At 31.8% G+C, this 12,171-nt stretch overlaps 2 protein-coding genes and 1 non-coding gene across 3 annotated transcripts; all 3 read left to right on the top strand.

Moving 5' to 3' along the window:
• The first annotated feature begins 1,753 nt into the window (after positions 1-1,753).
• LOC117918187 (transcriptional regulator SUPERMAN-like) lies at positions 1,754-2,296 on the top strand. Its single transcript, XM_034834699.1, has one exon. It carries the CDS (start codon positions 1,754-1,756, stop codon positions 2,294-2,296), a length of 543 nt encoding a protein of 180 aa, XP_034690590.1.
• A 5,338-nt stretch (positions 2,297-7,634) lies between these two features.
• LOC117919027 (transcriptional regulator SUPERMAN-like) lies at positions 7,635-10,067 on the top strand. Its single transcript, XM_034836049.1, has 2 exons — positions 7,635-8,271; positions 10,049-10,067. Coding segments are annotated over exons 1-2 (528 nt in total). The 5' UTR covers positions 7,635-7,744; the 3' UTR covers positions 10,050-10,067.
• Positions 10,068-11,973: 1,906 nt separating this feature from the next.
• On the top strand, positions 11,974-12,044 carry TRNAG-GCC. The gene has a single exon. It is a non-coding gene; the product is annotated as a tRNA-Gly (tRNA).
• The last annotated feature ends 127 nt before the right edge of the window (positions 12,045-12,171 follow it).

Below are 12,171 nucleotides of genomic sequence, written 5' to 3'. Positions count from 1 at the left end.
AGAAAACTAATTTTTTAAAAAAATATTAAAAAAATAATTTTGACATATTTTTAGTTAGTTTTTACATACATAATTTTAAATATATATATTTTCTAAGATGTTTGATTTTTAAATAATAATAATAATAATTTATTTTTATTTTTTTGGAAAAGAGTGTATTTTTTTTCAAATCACTAAATTAAATTAAATTATATTAAGGTTTACAAAAGGAATAAAATTTAAATTAATGTTTTTTTACTCTTTTTTTCATAATCAATAAAGATCATTTTTAGAAAGATAAAAAATTTATATCATTCTTCTCAATTTTCCCACGTTCTCTAGGTCTTGAACTGAAATAGTGAACTTATATGGACCAAAACTTAATTTTTTGGTCCAACTAAGTCCAAAACACAATTATCCCTTAAAATAAAACACCGGACATAATTAAAATGAAATACCATATTTAAGAATGACTTCAATAGGAAGAAGGGACTTAGAATGAATGACATGCCATAAAAGGGGTTCTCTGGATATAGTGACTTTAAAACATCAAACACGTAGGTTGGAAGGGTGATATCTTTGGACATTTGACATCTTTTTTAAAAAACATGTCTTTTTTTATAAAATAAAAAAAAAAGAATAAGTGTCTTATCACTTTGATCATAATTTTCCATTCACTTAAACAGTTTTAAGTCATTTTCTTAAAACCATTTCATCTAATTAATCTTTATACTACAAAAGGCTTTAATGTTGCTTGTTTATGTTAAACTACACTGGAGGGTCAAGAGAGCTAGCAGTCTACCCGACTGAGGGGCTCAGTCATGCGACTGAAGGGTAGAGTTAAGATTCGACGATTCTATTAAGGTGTCTGTGAGTTAGCTTTGCTAAAAATTTCTCTTTCTACTCTTGCTTAATTTGTTTATGTTTCATCCAAATAATATAAATTTTATTAAGAAAAAATATTTATGCTTTGTTTGATAACTGTTTTTAAAAATAATTCTAAAAAATAGTTTTTAAAAATTATTTTCTTATTTTTATAGAACAAAAGTATGTCTAAAAATTTAAACTGTTTTTAATATTTTTAAATATATTTTAAAAATAAATTTTATATTTAGGGTTTTATTTTTAATTATTCAAGATTTTTGTATAATTATTTCTCAAAATAACCCTAAAAAAATAAGTTAAAATAATTAAAAGATGTTATTTAAAAATATTATATGTTCTATTCTTAAAAATAAAAAAATAAAAAATAAATTTTGGTGGTTAAATATATTTTTTATATTTTTTTTTTTAAAATAAAAATTTATTTTAAAAAATAGTTGCAAACAAACCCTAAATATTCTGAAAATTTTCTTCAAATTCTCACGTGCGATTTGTCTATTTAAATTGTAGATCATTTCACTTCTAGTATTTATTATGTGTCTATATATTTATATGCAGGCATTCTTGTTTTTCCCCAGTTGAATCTCCCTTAGATGAGGCAAGCCAAGTTACAACCTGACATACATTTGGCCAAGTAAATTAAAACCAGATATAGTATTAGACGTCTGCGAGTGAGTATGCTCTCAATGGGATGTTCACTTATGCTTCAGCATATATGCCACTTTCTTATTTCATTTCACCTAAGCTAACCCCCACTCTTCAATATCAGATCAGTATCAGCGGTGCAGTCACGGTGAGTTCCGACATCTCTCTCTACTGTCTAAAAATTTGAGAGATGGGTTCATTTCTTTTCTTCTCTTCCCTTCTTGATCTTATATGCATTTGAGCTTGAATGGAGAAGAATCCTTTGACTTTGAGCAGTGGCCAAGTCAAAGCCACGAGGGAGTGTAACAGGTTGATCAGCTTAGACTATGGTGCTTCACGGCCTCCAAAATCCTATCCATGTAGCTTCTGCAGGAGAGAATTCAGTTCCGCTCAAGCTCTTGGGGGTCATATGAATGTTCACAGAAGAGATAGAGCCTGGTTGAGACACTCACTCCCTTGGGCTTCTCAGTATAATAACCCTAACCCTAGTTTCTCATCACCACATTCAGCTAAATTCCTGCAGTTCAATCTCGCTGTTCCCTCACTTCCTCCATCTTTCTCTGCTTTCTCTTCATCACCATCCTCAGCCTCTACTGATGAAGAGAATTATGGAGATACCAAGGAGGAGGAGAAGAAGAGCAGCAAAAGAGCTTTTGTTGGGCTTGGAAAAGTAGAGAGTTTCATGCAAGAAGATGAGGTTAAAATTTTGAAAAGGGAGAAGCGTATTAGGTCAGATCCAAAGGAGAATTTGGACTTGGAGCTCCGACTTGGGTACTCCAATAATAATTAGGTGCTTTTTTTTCTTTTTTTTTTTTACTTTGTGTAACTTTTAGCTTCTTGCACTCCTCATCTTGCCGTTTACTACACAATTCGTTTGGCAACCAAGAATATATGGAAGAAAAGAAAAGAAAAGAAAAGAAAAGAAAAGAAAATTTGGAACCTTACAACTCCAAATTTTCTTTTATTTTCAGGAGACCCCTTGAAAAGCTTATATTCGAAGATAGCTTTACACATGTATACCAAGTTGCTAACAGATCAATACCATTGTATGTTTATCCACAGAGCACTTTTTCTTTTTAGGGTTTTGCCCTAGGTAATGCAAACCCTTTTTCTTTTCTTTTTTTTTGAAAATTTTTTGGGTGTGTTTTTCTCTTTCTCCTTTTGTCATTCTTCTTGGGAAAGGAGTTAGCAACAAGGAGCATAAAATTTTGGACCGGAAAACTTTTATTATTCCTAAGGATGCACCCTGCACCAATTGTTACATAGGTTTAGCTTAGTGCTTACCAAGTCAAATGGCAATTGAAAAAAGCAATTTTAAAATTACAATAGGGTTGGCCTGCATATATGTTTATGCATTTTATATTGATACAATAGATAAATAATTTAATTCAAACATATCATATGATTCAATAAAAATAATACTACTATTTTAGTTTATTTCTATCCACATTATCCATGTCTTTTTATCAATGTAATTTGCTCATTTATATGCATGCAACTCTACATTTATTTATGATGTATTAATAAACCCTAAACTACCTCAATATGAAGATTGACAACTTTAAAGTCAGCAATTAATTGCTTAAGTTTTAAATCAAGACATCCATAGTTAGTAGTCTATATATTATTATGAATTATCAAGTACTATTTTTCTGTTTCCCAGTAATTCTAGAAGAATTACTCTACTTCTAAGTCAAAAATATTCGAGACAGAAAAAAATTAATTTAACCTTTAATGAGATGTCGTCCATTGCTTTCTTTCACAAGTAAATTCTCACATTAAAATCGCGTATGAATCATACGATGATATATAATAATTCACTTTCAATTATGTAAATATTGTCCACTTTGAGTTTAAAATGCCTCACAACTTTCAAATGTGTGACGCATCTACATAGTAAATTCCCACTTTAAAATCACAAATGAATCAATTAAGGATATGTAACAATTCACTCTTAATTATGTAAATAATATGTATTTTGAATCTAAAAATTATCACAACTTTCAAATGTGTTTACATAATTAAAAAAAGTTCATACATATATAACTCTAGAAAAACAAATTTCTATCCAAATGTCACAATCACTTTTTATACAAACATGATGTACTCATCATATCATATAGGATTACGAAGTTAAAGAAACAAATACTTTTTATGAGATCAAACAAGCTTTGACGTCAAGATCAAGGATAAGTTCCAATTCTATTTTACTGTTTGTAATGATCTATTTTGAATAATATAAATATTATCTACTCTGATAGAGAGTAAAAGATATCTACATGAAGTGGGTTGTTCATCGGCAAGCAATTGAATTTGCAATTCGGCCTGAAATGATCTCTCTCCTTGGTGTGTACCAAAGTGACGTAGCAAAAGGATAAAGAAGCCAGGTTGGAAACATATGAGCCATTTAATATTGAAGACCAAGAAATAAAAATATGAAAGAAAGCAACACTAGCAACATATAGTAAATGATAGATGTCTTATACATCTCAATGACATCATTGCTATTGAATCATCCAAGGAAAATGTTTCTCTTTCCGTCTTTTTTTTTTATCTTCTTATACAGGAAGTGACTAGATGAACAATTTTTTATAATATTTTTTCTTTACTTTTCATGTTTTCTCCTTCTTCTCCTTAATCATGAAAGAAGATGATTAATCATGTCTGCTCAAGTAATGAGTAGAAAATTTTAATTAATATTATCTTAGAAGATCATGTGCTTATGCAAATCATAGTACCTCTCCACTCCAGAGAGTCACATGCACGGTAAGATTTTTTTCTATCTTTTTTCATCACAACAAAATATTTATCATTATCTTCTTAATCTAAAAACTTAATTATTACAAGACTACACAAAGCAGTGAAAGAAAATATCATCTTGCTTAGTCCCTTCAAGATATGAGTAGAAAATCCATTAGCATATCTCCGAGGATCACATGCTGATCAATCAAGTGATCATACCACCCTAGAGTCACATCTACGGTAAGATTTATCTATCCTTTTTCATCAAAACAAAATTTCTATCATTAATCTTCTTAATCTCTAAACTATTATTACAAAACAACACAAGGCAGGGAAAGAAAAATTATTTTGCTTAATGTAATCTTTCTTTCCTTTAAATTGAATCTCTCCAAGAAAAGTCAAAATCCGGGGTGGTACAATTGAGAACAACTTCTATCATTTGATGGGTATGCAGAAGAGAGGGATTTGTCAAAAACATAAAAGAGAGAGTACATTGGTACAAATTGTCTTGTCAAATTAAATTTTTCCCAAATTATCATCTTTTGCATGTTCCCAATATTTGTTTGGGTCTCAATGACATTATGGCCCTTTCCCTAATAGGAAATAATTAATTATATACTTTGGTGGGTCCTCACCCCCAAAAGCATTCTTAAAAAAAGGGACATTTAGGGTGTACCCCACCTCCCAAACACTCTATTTTTGTGAAAGATTGAAGAGGGCATGGCCTAAAGGTTAGGCCATGTCCTCCTCATGCTCATTTATTCCGGTCAGCTGCTCCATTTCAGTGGGCCTCCAATTGGGCCAAGGTGTTGGGCTTTTCCAGCCCATATTGGTTGAGTTGAGTGAGTTGGTTACTAGATCTTGATGGAGTACTTTTTCAAAAAGATATGATGTATAAATATTTTCAATTTTATAAATTGCAATTATATTGCTCAAAGAATCAAACATAATCCGTGGGGGCAATTGATTTATTTATTTATCTTACACTTTTGGACTTTCAAAAAGTTTGACTATGGAGAGTCACCTGAGCTGGCTCATTCAATGTACCACATCAGGCCAACTAGTCGAATAATTTGGGCTTCAAAAAATTTGTATTTTTATGAAATTCTACAGTTGAAATGGGCCGGCTCTTTCTAAGCCAAAGAAGAAAGAGGCCCACCTTTACTGTTCTTAATTGGGTGTTAAGATCATTTAGTTTCCAAGATGGTATAAGAAAACCACAAAAGATTTGGACGTTTTTTCCTGTTTGTTATCTGGCTGAAGTGCCTATCATATGACTCCAAGTCTCATATTGTTCAAAGCATTCTGTTTGGTTACTAGGAAAATGAAAGAAGAGAAAACAACCATTAAAACAATTTTGTTTTATTTTAGTGGATCATTATGAGGAATTAATCCACCTTCTAATCTATGTACACAAGATAATCATAAGGCGAAGACATGATTTGGTAGAGAAAATAAAGATCACGTCAAAATCAACACTTTCTTATATGCTGTAAAGAATTCTCAAACTGCTACACCTTGAGACAACCACACCAAAACAATTTTCCTTTAGTTAATGACCCCTACCTTCTGTCTGCTCATTCTTTTGAACTACTTCATGGAAAATTCAAATATATTAAGAGAGAGAAGGGGAGAGTAGGGATGGCAACGGTTGGGGACCCATCCCAACCCTATCCCATTTATTCAAAATCATTTTCATTTTCATCCCATTAAAAAAATTAAGTAGGACAGGATAGGGCGATGGTGCACGAGGGTATGCGAATTTCCATACCCACCCATTTAACTTTTTTTTGAATTTTTTTTTTTAAATTTTATAAAAAGAATTTAATTACATTAAAATAAAAATATTTTATAAATAATTAAAATATGATAATTTTTTATAACTTATTTTATTGAAATTTTATTATTATTATTATTATTATTATTATTATTATATTAAAAATAAGAAAATTAAAGTTAAATTAAATTAATTTTATATATAATCAAGATAGGGCAAGGTGGGACAATGCAATACCCAAATCTATTTTGGATTTTTTTTTTTTTTTAATCTTAAATTCACCCCCAATCCATTTATTTAAATTTCAAATGGACGGAACGGGTATCTGAAAAAACCTATCACATTGTCATCTTTAATGGAGAGTTGGATGAGAAGATATACTCATCCACATATTTTAAAATTCAATTTTTAAAAAATGATATTACTCTAACTTTTGTCGTTCCAATAAATTAAGCAAACCAAATCCAAAACGTACACATGAAACAGTATATATATATATATATAATCATTTATAATGAGCTATTTTAAGATTAAAATCAATGTCAATGAAGTCATTATTAACTGTATTTACGATACGAAAATTGTCGGCTGCCAAATATATACTTTCTTTTCCTCCTCTCTAGGCAGGCAGATTAGCCAAATAATTCTAATTTACAATCAGAATCAGTAGTTTACAATTCCTAATGTGCCCATGATCTTGTTTATAAGATGTTGATTGTGATGAGGTGTGACATAAGGATGCAGTATTTTCGTATAGCTGTGGCGTAGAAAGCACTTCAAACCGTATTGCAAGACAAGAACAAAATCCAAAGATTTAATGTTTTTAATTTGCTCGTTTCATTTCATGTGGGAAGGTTCCTACATCTTTCCTTAGAATGTGATAAATACCAAGCTAGGGTTCTAGAATAGAATACAACTCATTCGTCAGCAATTTTATTAGTATTATTATAGCTATTTGCTTACAAATGAAGAAGTGGGTTTCATCATATATAATTACCCAAGAAAAATAATACTTTTCTCTAACCAATTCTCGGAATTACTCCCCGAAATAGACAAAATCTCATATGCTTGATGGAAGCACCCTTTATTTAATTGCATGTGACCGATTGATTGGTTATTTATTGATCAAGACTATAACGGAGAAAAATTCGCCTTAAACCCTAACCTTAAACCTAGTGTGAATGGATGATGCAAATGCAACATGTACTATTATTTTTACCGGTTTTATTATCATTATCTTACATGACATGTGATTGGACGTGGAAAAAGGTAGCGAGAATACATTGAATGTATTGAACCACTTTGTGGTAGTGAAAGAATGGTAAAAATTGTGACAAAAGTGATTATGTGACTAATATTTTCTAGTGTGAAAATTGTTACGAGGTATTATAAACATGTAGGTAAAAGACAAAGTGAAGACCACGTTAGGAAAACCAAAGGTAGATGAAAGCTACACGAGAGACAAATCTGCATTGAGAAAATGATAAACAAATGTGTAGGGTACAAATGGATCCACTAGCAGCCGGCTAAAAGAATGCCTCTCCTAGCAAAAGTCTAAGACTTTGTCTCCCTCATCAAACACACCCTTAACTCAATGGCAATGCCTATGTCCTTTAATTGTCTCTCTTCTCTATCACCCTTTACACCTCTGCCTCTTTATAATACATAGTACCTCTCCCTTTTCTCAGAAACCCTAGAATTTTCTCTATTGATCCAGCCATGGAATCAGGCCCTCGTGAGGAAGCTAGGAATTCAAGCGAAGAAACGGAGAGACCGGAGCAAGAGGAGGATGAGGATATGATCACTGGCCCGTCCTATGATTGTGTGTTTTGCAAGAGAGGCTTCACCACAGCACAAGCCCTAGGTGGACACATGAATATCCATAGAAAAGATAGAGCCAAGGCCAAGCCTCCTTCATCAGTACTTCCCAAAAAACCTGAAGAAAATTTCGTGAATTCTGGCTTCTGCGTCTCAATCTTAAGCTACAAGCCGCCCAACTCCACAGCTCCTGAGGCACAGATAAATTATCAAGAGTATATTCTGGCATCCACATCTCCTGCAAGGGACCCTATTGATGATTTTCGTGCTGAGAAGCAAGAGACTCTGAACGTATGCAAAGAGGATTGGCGCACGTGTCTGAGCTTGCAGGTTGGTCCGTCTTGTGCATATGATAGTAAAGAGAAGGGACAAGAAGAGAAGCAAGAAGATGAACTGGATTTGGAGCTTCGACTTGGTCACAATCCCTAGTATGTTATTTTATAAGCTTAAGAAATAGTCTGATATTTGTTATATTCAAATATATATATATATACATATGTGGGTTGTTTATAATCCTCTATGTTTCTTATATGAGAAGCTATCAATAGTTTTTTGGTTACAATAAAAGGTTATGTTTAGGCCTATCTTCTGTGGCAGTCTTCTATCTTCTGTGGCAGTCTTATTGGGCAGACATGGAAGAAAAATGCCCTTTTTTTCTGGAGTTCAGAAGAGGGAGAAGATGATTGAGAAACAAACTTATGATCAGTTCCCAAGTCATCAGTTATTTTGTTTCCTCCTTCAAATGTCTAACCCTAGATCCACTCATGTTACATTGATCCTGTAATAACATATATAAATTCTTTTGAAGTGTTCTTGATCTTTTCTTTTTCTTTTCAGATTGTGCTAGATGAATTAAAGTAAAGAAAACTGGCATGCCACTTATTTGTAATGATTTAGAAGTAAATCAATTATTCAATTAGAATGTCAGCTAGTTAAGGAGATTTAGAGCTTGACTGAATTACCTATCAAATTATCAAACAAATTAATCCCAGTTAGGTATTTAGTTAAAGAAAATGGGACAAAGGAAGAGGCTTAATCCTTCTTAGATTTCTTATATGTCCCATTTAGTTAAAGAAATCATTGTCGAAGTTTTTTGTTTAAGCTCATATATAGGGGTGTTTAGCTGCATCAGTTCTATATATGCTGGTCGATGAACTAAACCATGAAAATGTGACCCAAATAAGCTTCCTCATAGATGGATCGACATTGCTTTCGGGTTTGGAGGAGTAGGGGATATAGTGAACTTGAATGAAAGCATCGACATATGCAAAATGCATGTCCTTAGTGAAATCCCTTGTAAAGTTTGATATAAATGCATCTAACCATCATTGATTTCAAATTTTATCGGTTAACATTCTTATAAATTTAGTTTGTTTATAAAATTTATTTCATCTTAGAAAGATTTTAAGTAAAAAGATATTAGATAAACGTGTTTAATAATTTCTAAAATTATAACACATCTATCTAATGTCTTTTTTTTTTTACCTAAAATCATTCTAAGAAATAAATTTAATAAATAGAATAAATTTATAGGAATGCTGTTGACGAAATTCAAAACCAATAGTGGTTTATGCGTTTACACTAAACCTAAGTATGTGTAAATGAGATTAACCAAAAAAATCCAAAAGAACATAAAATCATATTTTAAATGTTGCAATTAATAAAGAATGAAAATGAAAAATCACTTTCATTTTCATTCACTTATGCATTTGAATTATCTTTTATACCCATTAATTAGAATTAACGAGAACAAAAAATTTATTAGTATAAAAACTAAATCTACACTTCCTATAATTGTGATTCATTTCTTCTCGATGACATTGTGATTTTCTTTTATTCCTATCTTATTTTCATTCTTATTCAGACATACCAAACTTCTTAGTTTCATTCCTACTCTACCATACCAAACACAACCTAAATCCCTTCATTTCTCATCATTATCATAACTTGTATACCATAAAAATTTAAATTTCCTTCAAATGGTTCAGTAATGAAGCAACCTCAAATGGGTAGACTCATGATAGTAGTTTAATTCTAAAAGAATTATTTTCTACATATGCTTTTCCATCTAACTGTCTCATCTGTTTGTTTTTTCTGCATATGTATATATGTACTGTAAATTGGCAATTAATTTTCAAATTGAAATGAAAAGGCATCATTGTTGTACATCAGCTTATGTGTACTCTCTTAATTTTCTTATGGTAGGAGAACATCAAGCTGAGCTAGCATAGCTGTTATGATGTTTGAAAAGAGTAGATTCTGAGAATGTTCATCATAAAGGTCCAAGAAAGACTAATTAATTTCTCAGTACGTATGTTTGAGAATGTTCATCATAGAGGTAGTGAGAATAGTTTCAATGCATAAAGCGAACTATACATATGATTTATAATTAACTAACTTCTGTTTGCGAGTCCTGCAGCTGAAAATGGTCTCATCTTTCCTCACTAGGCCGGCCTGCACCATAGTTTGTCTTTCTCCCTCCACTTTTCAGTTGGAGAATGTAGAACAAGATTCACAAAATCAAACGTTTGTTAGGTCATGAAATACTATGAATAACAATCCATGGAACCAACATGCTTTTCATGGATTTAAGTAGAATATAATAATATTCATATCGTTTAGTGAATCGGTTATCGTGTGTCAATTTGCATAACACGAATCATATAGATTACCATAACCAATATTTATCAATCTGATTATTATAAATAAGTTATAAAACGTTATTTAAAACTTAGATTATATTCGGGTTTATATTTTTTGTTCGTTTACTATTGCTGTCGTGTTTAAATTAACCTATTTAATTGAGTATTTAAGTTTTGACACAACGAACATAACTAACCTACCAACATGACATAAACATAACCCATAAACACGAATTATCGCCGATACATGATTAAATACCTGGTGAGAGGCCAAAAATTCACTTACCTCCATCTAGCTACAGCGCATGCCTAGAAGCCAAACCATGGTGTATACCATTTACACTTACGAGGAAACAGTTGCAATTAAAATGTGATAATATTACTTTTTTTTTTTTTCCTAAAATGTAATCAACCTTACACCCACATAAGGAAATATGTTATTAGGTTTCTGATCAACAAAAATCAGCCATTCTATTTTGTACAAACGTACGTGGCATTAGGCACTGGAGCCTGTCGTTATTGACCCAATAATGGAGAAGTCCAGCACGACTGAATTAAAGAAAGAACCGAATTTTGTAAAGGGAAGATTAATTGTGACTGTTGTGTTATATATAAATAGGTGGGAAAGTATGAAAGACCTTTTGACTTGGTCTTGTAGTACTGGCGAAAGAACAGATGTCAGCTTGGCATGCTTATATGGTTGTTTTGGCCTGCAATGGAGCTTATGCTTTTGGGAAGAGTATGACCAATATTAATAATGGAAAAGTTTTATGACTTTTATCTATATTCTAAAAGGGAGGCCAGTCCACAGCCCTACATCACCTCGTTAAGAAGAGCAGCAAGGACCTGGAACTTTGTTTAATAGGGGAGGTAATGGATACTGCCTCTATATTTGAAAAGCCAATACAATATTTTGATTTCAAAGCCCATGACTCGTATATGTCCTGTGATGGAAGAGAAGGGAAGGAGATGAGGCGTGAGTGTGGTTGTGGGTTATGTCATGACTCATGACTAGGCTCCAACCACCAACCAAAAAAAAACACGTGAGAAAAAATTCTTAAATGGAACAAAGTATAAAATAAAAAAATAAAAAAATAATAAAAAAATAAAAAAAAGTTTTTTCTTACACAAGTCACAAAATATGAAAATACGAATCTTATTAAAATAATTTCAATTTTATGTATTTTCAAATAAAAAAAATGTGCTCTTCGACATAAAAGTGTACAAAATTTTAATTATTTTTCAATAAATATATTAAATTTAAATTTTGCAAAATTTTGATTCCCACATATATATGTGTGTTTTTTTAAACACAATTTTCCCAAGGGTCAAGCTGCAATTTAATGCCGGAGAAGGCAACTACTAGGCAGGATGCATCAGCATCAATGAATAATGATAACCTCTACTTGTCTCGCGGCACTTGGCCAAAGCAAGAGGTACATTGGATTCCGTTAATTAATATCAAGATTGAAAAAATTAGACAAACAAGCACCAGTGGTCTAGTGGTAGAATAGTACCCTGCCACGGTACAGACCCGGGTTCGATTCCCGGCTGGTGCAATCAAGCCTTTTTCCAACTCTGTCAATTGGTAAGAAGATTTATTTTGGCATCCTTTTTCCAACTCTGCCAATTGGCAAGATGATTTATTTTGCCCCCAACTATCTGTATAAATTCAGTCAGGAATTC

This window comes from Vitis riparia, chromosome 7 (genome assembly GCF_004353265.1).
Source record: "Vitis riparia cultivar Riparia Gloire de Montpellier isolate 1030 chromosome 7, EGFV_Vit.rip_1.0, whole genome shotgun sequence".
Classification (NCBI taxonomy): domain Eukaryota; kingdom Viridiplantae; phylum Streptophyta; class Magnoliopsida; order Vitales; family Vitaceae; genus Vitis; species Vitis riparia.
Note: the sequence above shows the minus strand (reverse complement) of the source record. Positions and strands in the feature narration are given on the sequence as shown.

Bases quoted from the DNA above. Each gene is read 5' to 3' on its own strand.
- LOC117919027 (XM_034836049.1), top strand. From the start codon at position 7,745: ATGGAATCAGGCCCTCGTGAGGAAGCTAGGAATTCAAGCGAAGAAACG.
- LOC117918187 (XM_034834699.1), top strand. From the start codon at position 1,754: ATGGAGAAGAATCCTTTGACTTTGAGCAGTGGCCAAGTCAAAGCCACG.